This window comes from Pararge aegeria, chromosome 6 (assembly GCF_905163445.1).
Source record: "Pararge aegeria chromosome 6, ilParAegt1.1, whole genome shotgun sequence".
NCBI lineage: Eukaryota > Metazoa > Arthropoda > Insecta > Lepidoptera > Nymphalidae > Pararge > Pararge aegeria.
This window is the reverse complement of record NC_053185.1, coordinates 19030377-19050569: the sequence shown is the minus strand read 5'-3', so window position 1 is coordinate 19050569 and position 20193 is coordinate 19030377. Positions and strand designations below refer to the sequence as shown.

General features: G+C 37.7%; 1 protein-coding gene across 3 annotated transcripts in view; it reads right to left on the bottom strand.

Moving 5' to 3' along the window:
* LOC120624495 overlaps positions 1 to 20193 on the bottom strand; it is a 44759-nt gene that overhangs the window by 2283 nt on the left and 22283 nt on the right. For 2 of the 3 annotated variants that reach the window (XM_039891075.1, XM_039891077.1), the window contains 9 exons: positions 17297 to 17426; positions 12061 to 12858; positions 10825 to 10997; positions 7262 to 7896; positions 5095 to 5261; positions 3884 to 4183; positions 1779 to 1877; positions 1081 to 1315; positions 469 to 674 (listed from right to left, as the gene is read on the bottom strand). In XM_039891075.1, the coding sequence (XP_039747009.1) occupies positions 469 to 674; positions 1081 to 1315; positions 1779 to 1877; positions 3884 to 4183; positions 5095 to 5261; positions 7262 to 7896; positions 10825 to 10997; positions 12061 to 12858 (2613 nt within the window). In that variant the 5' untranslated portion in view covers positions 17297 to 17426. The remainder of the gene's footprint in view (positions 1 to 468; positions 675 to 1080; positions 1316 to 1778; positions 1878 to 3883; positions 4184 to 5094; positions 5262 to 7261; positions 7897 to 10824; positions 10998 to 12060; positions 12859 to 17296; positions 17427 to 20193) is intronic. The other variant, XM_039891078.1, reaches the window with a different exon arrangement.

Here is a 20193-nt window from a genome sequence, read left to right as displayed (position 1 = left end):
ATTTTTGTATTAGACGAAAGTCGTTGGGTGTTATGAGTTAAATACAACTTAATGGGCTTTTATGTTATTACTGTCAATAAAGTCATTAACTAAGTAAACCACAGGTTTCTGTGAGCAAATAGAAGTTAAGCCGGTTGCAGTTTTCGACCCCAGCTGGTGTATTTGCAGTGAACAACAATAAATAAATATACTACGACAAAATAAACATCGCCATCTAGCCCCAAAGTGAGCGTAGTTTGATTTATGGGTATTAAAATGACTGACGATGATTCTTATGAATAATTGTCATTAAAACTTATTATATATAGTTCGCCACCCAAACATTTTCCAGTTGTAGAAATCGAACCCACAGCCTTCGACTCTAAATGTAGGGTCTCTGCCCACTGCGCCAATCGGTCGCCAAACCTTGGGTTTGACCAATTTCTCTGTCACTTTTTCGGAGGAATTGAAAAAAAAAATCCATCTTACCTCCCCGTTTTCAAAGTTAGTCACGTCCTGAACTTTAATGCTCAGCACTCGACTGTTGACAGAATACGTCGCTTGGCTAGGTTGGAAGGCTCGATCGTTTCTAAACACTACAAAACTTATGCGACGTGACGCATCCGATACGGACTGTGGAAGGTGGACGACTACCTCATTTCTTTCAGAGTCGAGAATCGTGCTGTTCACTTCACCTGTAAAACAAGCAAATGAATATTTGAAATTTTATGAAGCAGCAAATATGGTGTGTTAATGCTGTTAATACAGATAATGCTGTTAAGTTATTCTATCAGCTCGGAGATAAATAGATTTTGCCCGAAGTCGTGCCTTTTACCTCAAGCTATTTTAACAGAGACTAAAAACATTGCAAGTCAAATAAATACCGAATGGATAACATCAATCATAACTGTCCAAATATATTATATGGGCTGCCAAAGAGAAAAAAAACGGTATCAAAATCGGTCTATTTATTTGGAATCTACAATAGTACAAGGATACAAGCGCGTAACAAATTTTCTAATACGGTGATGTCTTAATACACGAATTTTGATTATCATGCTTTTCACGGAAACGCCTCTTCGTCCTGGAGAAAAATATTACCTGAGATAATTTCAAAAGCGTCGTCAGTGAACGCGTCATTGTCTCTTGTGGCTATCTTCATGCCTCTTACGGGATGGCTTGGCTCAGCATCGGCCAGTAATAGAGCGATATTATTCCGCACAGCTGTTGCGCTTCTCGACCCGTTCAGTTCTATGGCAGAACCCAAATTATCTAGAAGATGTAATAGCCGGCCAGGAATTTCCAAGCTATCGTGAAGTTCGAATAGATCATCAACCTGTAAGTAATAATTGCGTTAGTTAAACATACGTGCTTTAAGTTTCCACGTGAAAAACGATAATCTCTAAATACATAGAGTGATCATCAGCTTCATGCGTTTTTACTTAAGACACGTGAATTACGTTAGAGCTATTTACTACTACACTAAGAGAGTCACTTTTGGTCGGCACTACGTACCTCACGACAAGCTTGCGACAGGCGTACGTAACGGATGCAAAAGTGACGTTTGACTGCGAGGGTCGCGAGATTTACGCCTGTCACAAGCCTGTGAAATACTTAATCACCCTTTTAATAAATATAAATATATATACTACGACAATACACACATCACCATCTAGGCCCAAAGGAAGGAAGGGTATTATGAGTGATGAATATTTTTTACGAATAACTACTTTTAACATATATATATACAAAATCAACAAGCAAAAGAACAAGAATTTCGTTTGAAATGTAACAAATACCTGATTGAATACATCCCCTATATCGTCCACTGTGATTGGAGTAGATCCGTTGATCAGGTTATCAAGGTCACTCAACACTTGGTCCAGCTGTTCCTCTGGCTGTGAAATACAATTTCTTAAATTAAAAACTATTTAATATTTTATAACAGGAAATAATATGGATCATAATATTACACCAATCCGCACTGGGCCAGCGTGGTGGACTACGGCCTAAACCCTTCTCATTGTGGGAGGAGACCCGTGCTCTGTAATGGGCCGTTAATGGGTAATATGATGATGCTGATGATCATAACATTACAAGCTGTCCGCGTTGCGAACCATTTGTTTTTTGGGATAAAAAGTAGCATATGTTACGTTCCCTCCTTTTAACTATCTCTATGCTCGTAGAAAGAGAAAGGGGGGTGACAACTCTATTTACAGTATGTCGTCACCACACCATATATACAACGTGTAACAGAATTAAGAAATAATATTGAAGGAAAATATTAAATGAAAAGAAACAAATTTATTTTTTCACACTAACGAATTCGAAACATTCTAAGTAGTTATATGACGACCCGATTGAAGATAAAAGAGCGGCACTCACATAATACCTACACTACATGACGCGTACGTAATAAAAGTGACAGGAGTCACATGATTTTAATTTTGCATGTGATGTTAGGACTTTATCTGATTTCTTTCAGTAAAAACTAGGTTTGCGATTTCACAGATAAGTCTCAGTCTCATAATGTACCTCTAAAGCCTGTGAAATATTTCAGTTTCCATTTACACGTTGTATATATCCCGAAGTTCCAAATTTCCGAATTTTCTCTGGTCTGATGTAGTGGAAGGCTTTTGAAGCATCACCACCAAGTGAGATTTCATTCGAGGGCTAACTTGTAGTGCTTTTTGACGTGACAACGTCTTATAAATCGATGGAGCCGGCTGCACGCACGAAAAAACATGACGTATGCGGCGTTACCTCGCTCTGAGGCGTTCCATTCAAGGCTTGAAGTGCAAGCGAGAGCGCGGAACGAGCGACAAAGAGGCACAGTCGGCCTCCGCGTTCGACATCTGTCTCTCTCCTACTTGAGTGAGCGATACGTCCGCGTGGACAGCTTCTATACAATAATACATTTACATGTTTTCGGCAAGGATGAAGTGCAGTGAAAAGTGAATGTGGTGTCGATTGTTTATAGCAACGATAATATCTATCAAACAAATAAAATTAAAATTTTCTTTTGAAAAATGCAACCATTCCATCAGTATTTTCTTACGACGTTGTCACGTTCAACTATCCTCAGTAAGCCGACTTTACAGACAACCAATTTTTTTTTATAGTAATAATTGACATACAGTCAAAAACCGTCGCCTGTAAACAGAGCAACACTTTACAGGGCGTGAAAGGAGTGCATCCTGCAACATCCTTCGACCATCAATTTGAGGCGTAGGTGTTAAGTCTCATGTGCCTGTAATTACACCGGCAACCACGCCCTTCTGACCGGAACACAGCATTGCAACAATGCTGCTTAGCGGCAGCATTAAGCATAGCGATAGTATTTCCCCGGACGAGCTCTGTCACAAAAAGCTCTACAACTACTGACGTCAAAAATATCTTTATTCAAGTAGGCCCATAGGTGGCACTTTTGATGCGCACAAAAGAATTACACGGTAGTGAGATGATGGCGATAACCACATTCGTAAACTTAAAACTAAAGCTACGAGGGTTCCAAACGCGTCCTGGTCTAAGAAGAAGCCCACAACAAACTTAGCCGGGTGCTTTTTGTTTTTATTTGTTATCACCATCTCACAATGTCATTTCAAATTATTACAAGAGCAACCTGGTTGGAGCTTGTGTTAAAGGTAATTAAGATAGCTAATTAATATTTTTATTAATAAAAGACACATAAATACTCTTAGTATACAGATAAAAACCTAGACACTGAAAAACAATTATGTTCATCACAAACATTTTCCCAGCTATAGGAATCGAGCCCACGGTCTCGGACGCAGAAAGCAGGGTCGCTGCCCACCGTGCCAACCAGCTGTTTAAACTCAAAATCTAGTTTTAGATAAAAACAAATGAAATACGGCACATGCAGAAGCAAGAAATTTCAAGTTACCGGTCTAGTTGAAGTAGCTACTGTAGTAGGTGGAAACACAGTAGTACTAATCGTAGTGGTGTCGTACTCTGTTGTCCCATTAACTTCTAAGTATGTAGTGGATTCAACTATTCCAGGACCATCAACAGTAGAAACTTCTGTAGGCGTGTTAACTGTAGAAACTTCCGTTGGTACGATATGAGTGGTTATTTCAGGTAGAGTAACAGTAGGTTTACTTGTAGTTGATGTTTTTTTCTTATCATAGGTTGATGTGGTTTCTAGCAGAGAATCCTCGTCTGAGCTGTCGCTATTTTCGGATGTCTACAATAATTGGTTAGGCATTAGTCAATGAATTCATGCAATGATCTCTGTTATTTATTAAGTAGGTACGTATTATAAAAAGAAAATATTAAAATAGTGAATGTATTTTTATGAGTTATTAATATTATTATGATAAGAATTAAGAACACACAGAAACCGTGTACACGTTTAATATTCAATATTTAACAGCGTCAAAAACCACTCCACTTTAGTAGTGTTTCTCGAACAGGCGGTTACTTCACCTCATTCCGTTTAGCAGTTGGCAGTAATTATATGTTTAAATGTTCTAAATGTTTACAATAAATTGGGAAAATGGGAAAAGTTTGTGATCCAGCAACATTCCGCGGGTATGAAGTGAGACGTGGGGCCATTTCACTTTTTTGGACACAATGCGCTGCATAAAATACTGGCTGACTGAGGATTTCGTATGTTCCTAATTATGTGGTATTAAAGTTGAAAATATGATGGCAAATAATTAAAAATACTTTACAAAGAAAATTCTGATCCAAAAACGAGATAATTCATCCCTCTTCCTATCAAAATGTCAAATGTAATGCGACCATCATATAAGTACGCGTCGTACAAATATATCTTCAATACTCTGTACAAACTCATAATACATTTTATGACGTCAATATAACTACTACACTAAGCACCAATATTGACGTCACATAACGTTTGTTTAGATTCGAATTTCATAGAGTATAAGGGTGGTACACGATTACAAAAGTGTGAAATTGAAATGCTACTCTCGAGAGGGGATGCCTCCGATTCAATTGACAATGGATCAGAAATTTTCAGAAAAGCCAAAAAGAAGCTAGATGTATGCAAGTTAAAATAATTAGGTATTTTAGTAAAAACCGTCTTAAAAATCGTTCCAACTTCAAAAATAAGCCTAAAGCGCTACTAACCGTTTCATTGCTTGGATTGGATGCAGGCATGAACTCCAGAGATCTGTCGATCGCAACTGGTGACCGAGTGGAACAGTCTGCTGTGGCTGTGGTCACCCATTGTACACCCTCGTTGAAGTCACCCACACATGTATGGGTGCGACAGCCAACTGACTTTTTAGACTGACCTGTACAACAAAAAGTAGTGATAGACTAGTATTTCGGCGGAACCCAGCGCTGAGGAATAGATTCCAAGCACTCCTCAGCCACACCTTTAACTTTTCTGAGTTATAATGAAAATTAAGCTGAATTTGCTATACTCTGCGAAAAGCAGGAGAATCTGTATGGCGTAATTTATAATTTCTTCAATCCTTATACTCCACACCAGACGGATCTTCGGCAATGTACCCTCTACGCACGTTTCGCTCCGAAACCGGAGCATCCTCATGAGATGTTGACTTTACAATGAATAATTGTTAAGACCTTTAACAACTAAGTTACATACCGATTCTCCTGATTTTCGCGAAGTATAGCAATTTAAGCTAAATTTTCATAATATTTCATGGATTTCCGCAAAATAACAACTGCTTCTATCCAATATTTTTCAGACTTAATTGCGTTTTTGATATAAACAATTTATTATCACTTGGTTTATCGTTAAGAGAATACAGAGATTTTGACAGGCGTGTGAAGACCACCAGAACTAAACCTGTTCGATAAATTATTTACATTAAGGCACCCATTGAAGTTTAGCAGTTTAGCATCTAACGTTATTCCCAAAATCTCTTTCGTATCCACCAGATTCAATTCCTCATTATTAACTATTATAATGTTTTCAAATTTTTAACATTTGGTAATGTGAATTTTATGCATCATCAAACAATGCTATGCTATATCCAGGATGACAGTAGACCCGCAATCCAGTACCTATGTACGTTTTAATTAATTAAATATTAATATGCTTTAACGGTCATTTAACATCGTGAGGAAACAGTTATCTCAAAGTCGTGTGAAGTCGAACAATCCACAGTTGGTCAGTACGGTGAACTATGCCCTAAACCCATTCATTCGTGAATGCAGCAAACCATGGGGGCCAGCATTGGGTTGATAATGATGAGAAAATTATAATATCCTGACTACGATAAGTTCAAACACAATACAAGTAAATTCACCCCAGCCTCGCGTAAATCACTTGAATCCCCTAAGGGCCGCTGCAGACTGAGTTTATGTCGCCGCAACTTTTTATCAATGTCGCCCACTTTAAAATGACGCTGGGTGACAAAACGTATTCATTTCTTAAATGAATTATAAAGAATTTGCTGTGATTTGTGCCCGCGCATCCTAGAGTCGTCGGTTGCTGGAACTATTTGTTGTTGCCACGTACCTACAGTGAGCGATATTCCATATATCTTCGCACGGACAAAGACGAGCCGCTAAGCAATTTAGTGTCGCATAGTCGCATAGAAACTGATTAGGGGTATGACTCAGATACTCCATAATCATCACTTACTACCAGGTGAGATTGCAGTCAAAGGCTAACTTATAGTGGAGGGAAAAAATATGCTAATACACTCTACTTGGCGACAATAGGTCACGGCGACGAGCAATCACAATGAGCAGTGGCCCTATGTAGTCACGTTCAAGGTTTTGTTCGAAATGAAATTATCATCAAATTACGTCGAGCATTTAACCCTTGCTCTTTGTCAAATGAGATAGATAGTGGATTAATCATCGCAATACATTTTTGACTCACTTTATTAATTCAAGAGGTCCATAAGTTTCACTTTACCCTATTGGAGAACGGCTACAGCATTCTTTTTAAGCTTTTAGTTCATGCTATAGCCATTATAGAGTTCTAAAAATTAACCTAATCACCATGATCATAAACATTACTATAATCTCAGTACTTCTGCATCACAGGTAACGCAAATTATAGTTTAACCGACTTAAAATGAGGGAGGTTATTAATTCAACATTTATATAATTATGAATGAGAGATTTTCTTCATACATTTCATTATTTATAAAAATGTAACTACGATGCATATAGTATCGAAGGAGCAAGATTTCGATACCATATAAATCGTAGTTAATTTTTACGCGATCGAATAAGTTAACATAGGTAGAAAATCTCACACTTATCAAAATGGTGTCTCAGTCGTTTTTAAAAAGTAAAAATAATCTCTTACCCAAAGAAAGCTGCGGTACGGAATCAAAACCTTTGCAGTAAAGCACTGGCTTCATGAACAAAATCTCAACATCATCCCAAACTCCTGGTGTCACTGGCTTCATATCAGGGTGTAGTTCCACATGCATCAACACTGAAGTTTTATCTAAATACAATCTCTTTATCTTCATCCTCACAATAACCGTATTCTCCTTCCAATCCAAGCCGTAGTTAGTGCTCTGAAAGCCTCTTAATACTTGCTCAGTTACATTCGTATCTACATCACCGTAAACGCTTTCGTATTTTGTTCTTAGATAGATGTATTCCTTCAATCTAAGTTCTAAAATACTACTCAGTTTGTCCAACTCTTGTAGAGTATACATCTTCGAGTATTTCAGTTTGATCGCGTAAAAATTTACAAGGGAAACCTTTTCTCGTATGAACAATACTTTTTTCGATTCGTTGACCTTGAATTTTTTCGTGTTTACATGCGTGCACCAGTAATAGCCATCTTGCTTCGGTTTAAGGACGTAAACGTTACTGTCGCCGACTCGTTCCTTTTTCACTTTAACCGGATAGTAATATACGGAGTCAGTGAAACAATATATGTCGTCTTTGTCGAGAGAATCGTTTACGGCAAGCGTGAGTTTGTTTTCTCTAAAAATAAAAAATCAAAGAATAAGAATAAGGAGAAATACTTATAACACGATCGTGTTGTCATAGTCATCGTAGAAATAGCAAGTGTCATGAAAAATTATAGGCAGATATCGATGTAAAAGTGAAAAGTCATTTAAAAATGAGACATCTCGTTCTATTAAAATGTCTCTTGACAATTGTTTTAGGGTCTGTTGTTCAATTACCTTTTGTATCCAACTACGACTTATCAAGAAATCGGCTTAGTGCGAGTTTGAATTATGTGTGAAGTGATGAATGATTGAACGTTATGAAACAGTGGTATTAATTTTTTGCGATGGAATAAAAACACGTTTCCTGTATAAAAATGTGCATTTTGTCAACAATTCAATTATCTATTTATTCGAGTTCATTAGATAAAGCCCGCTGAGCAACAGACAAAATTTGGTAACGGAAACCAAGCTATCAATAAAATAAAACATTTAATTAAAGTTGTTACTTCTTTATAAAGTCACTCAATTATTAAATAGAGATAAATAAATAAAAATTATTTATTAGTCATTAACGAATTTTTGCCGTTGGTCTCCATACTAAGTGGCCTGTATTGCGGAGACAAAACAAAATATAACATGCTAGGTGTGTCCTCTGCCTGTTGACGGCAGACCGGAATAAAGTTCTTTGGCAACTAAGGGAGTATAACCAGTGGCGTGCACTTCATACATGCACGAAAGCACTGCATACCCTACAATTTATATATAACCCGTATAGGAGATATAGAGTTTCGTTACCAATAATAAACCTTTTATACATTTTTAATGTCTCTTAAAAATGGCCATTAAAATAAACGTAGTTGTACGGGACACGACATTACATGAGTAAAAACACATTAGTCAGCATCGATTCGCATTTTATCTATTGAAAACTTTCGTATCTCTTTTCCTTTATCTTTTCTTTTCCTTTCTTATTTTGTATTAAATCTTCTTGTATCCTTTCTTATCTTATATAAAATAACAAGGGAAGCCACAATTTATACATGCTTTCCACAAAACGAAGCTTGCAATTTTTTGATAAACTAGCTAATGTTTAATATATACAAATGTTTCGGCGTGCCACTGAAAATGTACCTGCTTTGCTATGGAAGAGCGAGGCCTCCTGACACAGGTATTTTGATGCTTACAAGGAGGTCTCCACAACATGTATCATTTACAATGTAAGAAACGAAATAAACGTTTTTTTTTTTTAAAGTATGCAACAGAAAAAAATCGAGCTAAACACGAATCGATGATGACAAATGTGACCAAACCCTTACACGGGTATTTTATGTGATAGCATTCGCGTCACGATAAAATTTTATGCCTTCCATTTACCGGTCTTTTTTCTAAGAGTCAATGCGAGAAAATAGGCAGAGATATTATATCCTGGTGCACATTTTCGCCCTACAGAAACTCAATACAAGTACTTGATACGAGCTACTATATTTTAAAATCGTGTCGCAACACTTAAAGGTAGCGTTGGGTATTATGTCACTATGATTCTGCAGATAACATTACATCTGTATTGGCATACAATGATAATAATTTCATAATGAACAATACATTACGAAATTATTTCTGGTCTCAATGTTAACACACAATGGAACAATTGCAGTTGTTAATACAATGATATCGCTGGATAAACTTGATATTTACTTCTCTTGAGGAAATATTAAGAAATATATTAACAACATTTAAGACCTATAAAAAAAGTTTGCCTTGCCGCAATGGTCATTCTCTAGTGTGATTTAGAACTACGAGGATCATATTATATATGCGAATCACAGGTGTACTCCCTATTCCCTCACACTCATAGTCCGTTGGGCCGGCGGCTCCAACGCGACCGCAATGAGATCAGGCGCAGGACAGCCTAGTCGTGCGAGCTAAACTTGCAAGCAAGGCCAATTTCCAGACTTCGTGCTGGTACTAAGAATTTCTTGATAGAATTTCCAATCGAAATTGTGATCTGTAGTTGAATATGTTAACCACTAGACCAACGAGGTGAGCTCACTTCTTTACAAGAATAATAAGAAACAATATATATAATAAATAATATTAAGAAACTAGCTGTCCCGGCGAACTTCGTACCGCGCATTTTATTAATGTTATATTTTAATACTTATTATCCTATTCCGGTCTAAGAGGAATCTAAAAAATCAAATATCATAAAAATTGGTCCAGCCGTTCTTGAGTTATAAATGGCACAACTTTCTTTTATATCACCATCATATAGATGTAATTTTTGTCGACCTCCCTGGCGCAACGGTGAGCGCTGTGAATTTAAATAGGAGGTCCCGTTTCGAATCCTGGCATGGGGAAATTTGGGAATTTAAAATTTCAGAATTTTCACAGCTGCACCAAAGCAGATTTGTGGGCTATATAATGGATATATAATAGTAATACGTATTGCACGGTTGAGCAGAGAACTTAGCTAGTTTTTCATACCAAGCAAGCTAAACGCAGACAAAAGATCAACCGTGGCTGGCAGTGGCGTGCACTTCATACATATAACTGTAACTGTGACTACATATTACTAATAAATAATAATAAATATACTACGACAATACACACATCGCCACCTAGCCCCAAAGTAAGCGTAGCTTGTGTTATGGGTACTAAGATGACTGATGAATATTTTTGTGAGTAATATACATAAATACTTAGTATATACATATAAACACCCAGACACTGAAAAATATTCACGCTCATCACACAAACATTTTCCAGTAGTGGGAATCGAACCCACGGCCTTGGACTCAGAAAGCAGGGTCGCTGCAAACTGCGCCAATCGGCCGTCAGAGGTACTGGTATAAGAGGAGGATATTTGCCGCTTTATGCAATTGCGCTGCTGTATGCATACCCTGGTAGGAAGCTCAGTGCACCTGGTGGCTGGGTAGGTTAGTAATTAATGATTACTTACGCGTCTATTGTAACTTCCAGACTGACATCTTTGATTTCAACGGAACGCTCGCATATGACGTCATAAAATAAGTAAGAGCCATTCACGAGATGCCAAAAGTTACTGCGCAGGGCTCCGAGGAACGTGTCTGTGCTGTTTATCGTGTCTCCAAAGTTCCACTCTGATATTGGGATCTAATAACCATAATAAGTAATTTTAGTAATATAATAATAATCGCTCAGTCTTCTCGCGAAAAGCTTCGACCAACATCTTAAGAAGCTTTCGCTTGGTTGTCGGATAAAGTAAGTATCCTGCTCTTATTGTGAGGAGGTTCCTCACACTGGAGCCCTGACCGCCAGTTGCTTGGGCATTCCAAAGCCTCGCAAGCTTAGAAGTGGATGTTTTTTTTATAAATTTCTAATAATGATTTTTTATGAATTTAAGATTGTTGAGATTAAAAAAATTAAAAAATCTAAATAATATTAATAAAAAAATAGTTTTTTTTTTTTAATTAAAATTATACAAATTATGAAAATAATAAACTGGTTATCCTAGTTAGATTGTTATCGATATGAATTTTATTTGTAAAGGTGGTTAAGGGCACCAATTGAAATATTTTTTTTTTTTAAACAGGCCTCTTGACAGGCTCTTTTAAGAATTTGAGTGTTTGTTTGTCTTGCTGAGAAGTACCACCGGAATGCTGAATCTACTAAGGTGGAGCCGAATTAAAAATATTTAATTATTGCAATTTGATGTCTGACAAGTATCTGTATATGAGACTTTTCTTAATTTACAATTGTGTTATCTTACTTTAATTTTTTTTTCCTTTATCCATTATAATTTGATAAACGCGAAAGTGTGTCCGTTTATTTGTATGTTTGTTTGTTACTTATATTCAGCTCGAACACCACTCTTGATGAAATTTGGCACCCAAGTAGCGTCCGGGAATAGCAGACTTTGTTACCGATGCATAGCTTTACCGCACAACCAACTTTGACGAAATTTTACATATAGATAATTTGCATTCCGGGGACGGTCATAGGATACATTTTATCCCGGGAATAATAGAGTTCCTTTAAATAAACCGAAATAATCAATGATGAACGCAATTAGGAAAAAAAATAAGTGTATAATGGAACCCCGAACCGTGTGATCTCAAATCGAATGCTATATATACCAACGGGGCACTCAAGCAACAATTTAGTCAAGTACGTTTAAAAATATTACATTACGTCATATACATAAAAAAGTAATTACCTCTGAATGATCAGTCATCGCGTCGTACCTCAACGAAGAGTAATCAGTTCTCATAACCATTCCGAGTGGATACGTGTGATTAGTATGGTTTGTATAACGAAACTCCCTATAGTTTGAATATCGCCATCCATGACTCAATAGATATCCCCCCTTTTTGCCACAAAGCTCCCTTGCCTGGTTCCAAGTCGCACGGACAGCTCCTCCGCCCACACCATTCAGTACCGTTAAGCAAGTAGATACTGGGCTCCAAAATCTATAAGACTCCTTCAGCCCTTCACAACCTTTTTTCGTCATACTCTCCTTGTACACGTAAGGTTTTACAACGCAATACCTGTAATGCTTCGTATTGCATTTCACCGCGGTGTAATTACTAACTGGATCGATAACAACACACAAATCTCCATCTATGTCCAGCCCAGGATCCAAAGCTACGCCATCTTCTGTTATTAGCTGATCTCCCATACTGTACGTGTGGGACCAGTCGAAGAAAACTCCGCCTGGATACAAGGTTTTATACTCCGACCACACAGCATAATCCGGTCTCGATATATTTAAATCTTGATACAACTTTGATGTGTATAAATTTCCCACGCAATCCTTGTATAGGTCAGCGAAAGTTTCAGGACCTTTTCTTCTTACGCAGAACGGGGTGAGTTTGTCTTTTCTGTAAATTAATGTGAAGCCTATTGGACAAGACGCTGTGGGGAAAATCAGTTCCTTTCCATCTGCTGTATGGGCAGGTGTCCACAGTAGGAATAATAACGCTGCTCTGAAGGTAAACTGCATTTGAAGAAGCATCTGGAAAAATACAAAAAGATTCTTCAGAATTCTTTTTATCAATGATTTAAACTAATCCTAGTGATTGATTGATTTGATCTTATATTGCGAAAGTATGTCTGGTTGTTTCTTTGCTCGTTTGTTATTTATGCAGTGATCTTAATGGAATTTGTCACATATGTAGAAGGAGAAAGCCATAGTATACTTTTAATCAAAGATGTAAAAGTCAGTCAAAAATTGTATTAACGCATTATTTGTTAATGTTGTATGATGTTATCCTAATAATGAGCGATCGATTGAGCGATGCTCAAGTATTTCTGCGTGGTCAAATCAGAAATGTTGAGATCAGAAATGAAGTTTTATTTTTAAATATATAGGTAACTGCTTGACTGCAATGTAGTAAGTGATGATGCAGCCTAAGATGGGACGCAGTTGCCTAGAAGATGCCTATTCACTCTTGATTAGAAGGTACCCAAATTAAAGGTATCGGGGAATATGGAAGATGGGAGGGCATCCAGGCCTTTGCGGTGCGGATCAGAAAGGAAGAAGCGAAGCGCTTCGAACGTGTCGATGGTGTGTCAACTACGTAACAGATTCTGTCAGTGCCTCATAGTTTGATGGTAGAAAGAACATGGTTTAATGGAGTCGCGAAATTGAACGGCAATGGACGGTCACATAGCTCGGAGAGCCGTTGAACGTTAGAGTCCCAAGTAGCTTACATTGTCACCTCGTACCGTTAAACGCAGTGTTCTTCGAACCCCAACGAGGTGGACAAACGAAATCAAGAAAGGAACTGCTGGCAAAACAGGTGTCCCAGAGTCGGACTTTGGGATGGTTTAAAAAAGAGAAATGGACGTCAGTCGATTGAGGTGATGATGGTGATTGTCATATTTGATATAAAAAGATCGATTGGCACCCATTACGAACTGTCAGATGAGTTACTGAATATGGGGACTAATGAGCTCGCATATAAACGCAAATTCAGCAATGCAAACTGACTTTTGCAAATAAATGAATAAATATACTACGACCATAGACATCGCCATCTAGCCCCAAAAAGCATAACATGTGTTATAGGTACTAAGATTACTGATAAATATTTTAATGAATAATATACATAAATACTTATAATAAACAGATAAACATTCATGTTCAACACACAAACATTTTCAAGTTGTGGGAATCGAACACACAGCCTTGGATTCAGAAAGCAGAGTCGCTGCCTAGTGCCCCAATCGACCGTCAAACAAAATCTGAATACTTAATAAAATTGGCCGATAATTTGGATGAATTTTGCACGATAAACCCATGGTCCGTGAAACATAGGATGTCGTTATATCTAATCAGGAAGATATTATACCACTCGAATCCATTGCCGATAAAGTAATAACATTACCGCCCCTGATTGTACTTATTGCCTGATTACCCTCACAATATATACAATTATACCTATAAAAATGTGGAATCAATTCATCTAGTTCGCGTCGAACTACATCTCGTCTTGTAAGACCATCCCAAACATTTAAGCACCTTTAAATCTTTTCTTGGCGATTTAGATCAATGTCTTGACTACTAAGCGATCACTGCACCTTATCCCCATTTACTTTTTATTTTTCGTGGGGAAATCCTCATGGATACCACCGCACCACGGGGAGGCACAGTGGTTATGTCGGACTCGTACCGGCTAAAACCCGACTGTGTTGGTTGTCACTGTCACTGTGTTGTTCCAACATGTCACTTGGTGGCATGGGAACGCTTTCGCACACAACCGCGACTGCACCTTATGATCTAACCTAACCTAACCTAAAATTGTGATATTAGTTTAGAAATATGGGTGGACTTCGGCTTCACATTCGAAGAGCCAGTTTGGAATCCCTAAGTTATGTCTGTTTTAAGCCACATAATGTAATAGTGTTCCTCACTTTGTTTTCTGTGATTTTTTAACCCTGCACGCCTAAGAGAGCACCATAATGTTCTCAAAGGTTTGTGCAGACTACCAATCCGGATTTGGCCGGATGGTGGACTACGGTCTGAACCCTTCTCACTCCATCCATAATGTGCCGATAATAGGTTAAAATGATGATTGGGTTCCGATTAACAGTGCAAGTTCATTCTTTTCACAGGAAAACAGGAGGACTTCATACATAACAAGTAAATGCAGGTTTCCTCAATTTATATCGTTTTTTTGTTTTTAATATGTAAATGTAGTATGTATGCTAATGCAAGTTTATTTTATTTTTTGTAACATCCTTTATGCACCACACACTTTCCACTTTTTTTTCGGCTTCGTACGCTCAGGTTGCCTTTAAAAGATCACTTTTAGTGATAAGGCCGCCTTTGGACCCAAGCACTAAGTACTATTACAGTTTTCCTTGTGTTTTTCCTATTGTGTTGTGTTGCAATAAAGTTTTTCTATTCTATTCTATGTTTTCCTTCACCGTTGAAGCAAGTGGTATTTTAATTACTAGAATCTCACATAACTTAAGAGGTACGTGTTAAGATTCGAACTCGGCCCCCCTAAAGTGTAGTCGAGCTCCTACCAAATTCGCTATCACCGCTTCTAAGGTGATGTTACTTAACCCTGATTAACTCTTATCTATTAACAGTTTGAATTTTCCCATCTGTTAGCTATTGATTCTAGCAAACAACGTTATTTGTCCATCCGACACGGCCTGAATCTAATTAAATACATAAAAACTGTCACGGTCACCTTGCGATGGTTCAAGTTCACAAGACTGGCGTTAAACTAGCAGGCCTGTAACTTAAAATAGGCGTACAAATACAGTATTGTATGCCTTCTGGTGAACATTCGTTCCTAGCAATTAGAAAACAATCTCGTAAAACGTGCTCTTTGTCACTGTTGTGCACTCATCCTTTCAAACACTTTATCAGCAATAGAGTTATACAAATGTGGAATACCTTGCCTGAAGATGTAATGACTGCGGCACAGTTTAAGTATATACTGGACCAGTGGCGTGCACTGGGTTTCTTACCAGGGTATTCATACAGAAGGAAAATTGCATAAAATAGCAAAAATCCTCCTCCTATACGAGCTATATATCAATTTTAGGGTAGGCAGTGCTTTTGTGCATGTATGAAGTGCACGCCACTGGACTGTACAAACATCAAAAAGCACAAGAAATGAGATATACGCATCAGCGAAAGCTGTTTAGTCTATATAACATACTGTTAAACTGTTAGCCTGTAAGTGGGTTATACAATGTATAATGTACAATGTATTTATAATATTATCATTATGTTTATAATAGATTTAAGGCATTGTATATAACGTTGGCTTATAAATAAAACTATTAACGTCACACTGCTGGGCACAGACCTCGTCTCTCATAGGAGAGACGGTGTAGAGCATAGACCCACCACGCCACTTCAATGATGTTTGATGGGCTGATTACAGATTGTTATTACAAGTAAGTGATAAGCGGTAATAGCCTAGTGGCAATGGTGTCGTATTCACCGTTAAAGCAAGTAATATTTTGATTGTGTTTTAAGAAATAAAAATATCACTAGCTTGCTTAACATGCTGAGAGTTCTCCATAATGTTTTCAAAGGAGCGTGGAGTCCACCTATCCGCACTGGGCCAGCGTGGTGGACTACAGAACAGACTGACTTGAAGGTTCAAAAGTGCTTATAAACTGGATCTACTTGAAATAAATGAATTTTGATATTTGAAATTTAAAGTTTTTTATATATAGGTACCACAATTGAACAACGATTGATTGAAATGATAACTGAAATATTACTTCACAGGCTTTAGAAACGCTAATAGTGTTTAAGTAAACCATTGCCATAGTTTTACTGAAAGAAATCCGCTACAGCCCTAACATCACATGTAAAATTAAAATCAAGTGACGTAAATTCATATCTTACAACGTATAATCGTTTAAGTATCTAATTACGATATGACACATTATAAACTCAAACATCAATCTATCTAAACTTATATCCCACTGTTAATTAACTACAATCTTCCTTTGACCGTTCTGTCTGTACTCCTCTGTACCTCTATTATATATGGCCTTCCTTTTTGATCTGGGTTCCTGTCATTTTGAATTTCTACTCCAACTTATACCGAACATAGATTATGCATAATTTTGACCAGTCTGAACGAAAATACCTTTTTATCAACTGTACATACCAAATGTACATACAAAGGCAGATTTGCTAACATACGTAAACATTTAGAATGTTTTGAATTAGTTGGTTTGCCAGAGAGATTCCTTAAGAAATATACTTATGCACCCTTCTACAGTTTTTTTATAATTCGGTTAAATTTATTATCTGAAGATAGATTTAGATTAAATGGATATTTATTTAGACATTAGCCTACACCGAAACCGGTTTCTGCATCTCGGTTATTTTCTTTGAACTATTATAATTGTGCTCTGTATTTGTCCATCCGCAACGGTCCGAATCAAATTGGATACATAAAAAGTGTCACCTTGCCGTGTTTCAAGTGCAAGCGTCACGCCTCAGCGGGTCGTCAAGCATTGTTCCGTAAGTACATGGTCCTCATCGTTGACGTCATATCACTTTCCCACCGCCTCGCCTCGCTTCCGCCTTTCTTGTGCCTGGGAAAGATGTGAAACTATGAATGACTTTATTTTTACGCAAAAATAACCTAAAATAAACTATGTACAACTAAATAAAATCTAAAACGTCTTCGAAACCACCGCAGCGAGGAACAGTTCCTAATCGTACTTATTTGTTTTAAATAAATATTGTTTTTCTTTTATTAACTCCCGACGCAAATCAACGGGGTCTAAAATCAAAAGGTTGAAATATCTGACTGTGTGTCTGTCTATGGCATCGTAGCGTCTTAACAGAGCCGATTTTGATTTTAGAGCTATGTAAGATGGCCGCCGCTACAAAATATCGGCTTTTTTTTTTCTTTGGAACTCCCTCAATATTAATATCAAATGGTTAATGTCGCACTGCTGGGCACAGGCCTCCTATCAAATTTCACCCACCACGCAGCTCTAATACTGGTTGGTGGACTTACACTACAATTAATCCATATTATTGTCAATAACTGAAACCTCGCTTAACGTGATATCTGAAGCACTGACACTACTAATTTTCTAACTCTGGGCAGCTACTGATAATATTTGTAGTAAAATACAATAGCAAATATTTTTTTGGTAAGCCCCGGAAATCGAACCCAGGATTTCGTTATCCGTAGCTAACCATGTTAACCACTTGGCAAACTTGGCCTACTAGGGCAGTTAATTATCTCCTGCATTTCGTCAATATTTTTGTCCAAGCAGCTGTATGATAAACCTGCCGAAATTCCAAAATGACTTAATCCCATCCAAAAATGGCGGGTGTAACCATAATAAGTTGTGTGTATAACTTAGTAACAGCCAAGTGCTATTTGGCATTCAATATTGTTTTGAAAAATTGCCAAACAACATATAATGTGCGGTAAGATCAATGATATTGAATTTAGAATGTCTTTTTCATGGAGATCAACAAAAACAGTTGATGGATAATTGTTCTACAGTTTAAAAGAAAGAAAAAGTGTTTATTTGGAAGCTACAGAAAAAGAGCATTTTTTAAATGATTAAAAAGAAAATAGTGAAATACAAATGTGTCACTCAAATTGGTCTCCACGCATATACTACGCCTTTTGATGGATCAAAGCTGGTATTCCGTGGAACTATACGGAGGCGCGAGGAGATATCAAAATATTCATAATTCAGGCCTCGTCGTCAATCAAAACATCAATTCAAACATTGTCTCGGAAGCATTTTCTTCTGTGAGTGTACAAACCAATTCCGGAGCGACAATTTCGGCCACACTTGTTGCAAAAACTGACGATGAAAGACGCAATACTGATCCGCTTCTTCGCTCTCCTCAGTGCAAGCACCTCCCTGACGACCTCCCTGGCGCAACGCCGAACGCTATGAATTGAAGTACTAGGTACCGGGTTCGATTCCCAGCAGATTTGGGAATTTTCAATTTCTGAATTTTCTCTGGTCTGGTCTGGTGGAAGGCTTTGACCGTGGCCACCACCCTACCGACAAAGACGTGCCGCTAACCGATTTAGTGTTCCTGTGCGATGTCCGTTTAGGGGTATGACTACCATAATCCCTAGTAGCTCACCGCTTCGCCAGAAAAGTTGTCAAAAAAAAGTGCGTAGAGAGCGTATTTTAAGATTCTCGTAAAACAATAAATGAAATATAAATGCAATTGGAGTGTTATGAACTTTGGAAACCATATATCAAACCACTTTGTAATCGGGAACTGGTTCCTGACTTTGCTCAAAGACGAACACGAGCCTTTGCCTGAAATCGTTCTAGAATAAAAAAACATAGATAATCATATACGTATAGGACACGTGTAATGTAAGGGAGTGGTATGTTATTCCTAGTGCGGGGAAAGTTCATTGCTGACCAAATGGATAATTTTATGGTGACCGCTCAATTGGATGTAGTCGTTACATTCGGGTACAAAAACGCCTGTTTTATTTGGTTATATTTTCCTTTAGTAATTTGATCTATTTTTCCATGACAACATTTATTAAACACCCGGCTAAGTTTGTTGTAGGCTTTTTCTTAGACCAGAACGCGTTTGGAACCCTAGTAGCTTTAGTTTTGAGTTTACGAATATGGTTATCGCCATCAATTCACTACCGTGTAATTCTCATGTAATGTACGCATCAAAAGTGCCATCTATGGGCCTACTTGAAAAAAGACATTTTTGACTTTGACATTATTTCAGATAAACAAATAAAGATGATACAGTTTACTTTTCTTTTCAATCTCAACTTATTTTGTATATAGGTATATTTTTTTAATAACCCTCTCAAACTGCTAGACTGCATTACAGTCCCACTACATAGCATGGGTCTCCTCCCACAATGAGACACATTTCAGGCCACCACGCTGGCCCAGTGCGGATTGGTGGACTCCACACACCTTTGAGAACATTATGGACAACTCCCAGGCATGCAGGTTTCCTCACGATGTTGTCTTTCACCGTTGAAACAAGTGATATTTGAATTGCTTAAAATGCACATAACTTAGAAAGGTTAGAGGTGCGGGCTGGGATTCGAACTCGGCCCCTGATGAAGTCGTAGTGCTACCAACTGGGCTATCAACTACTCCAATGGGCAAAAAGCAGTCGTATCTTAAAATTGATTACAAATTACTAATTTTATAAAGCAATGCAAGACCATGAAGAATACGGTACGACCAGAATGGGTCTCGAACACAGAATACGGAACGTTCGATTGCGTGACCAGCTGCCGTCAGTATGTTTGTCTGAAAGTGAGAGTCTTAAGTAAATAGTATTTCAAGATAACTCCGAGCGGTGCGAAGCGGTGATAGCCCAGTA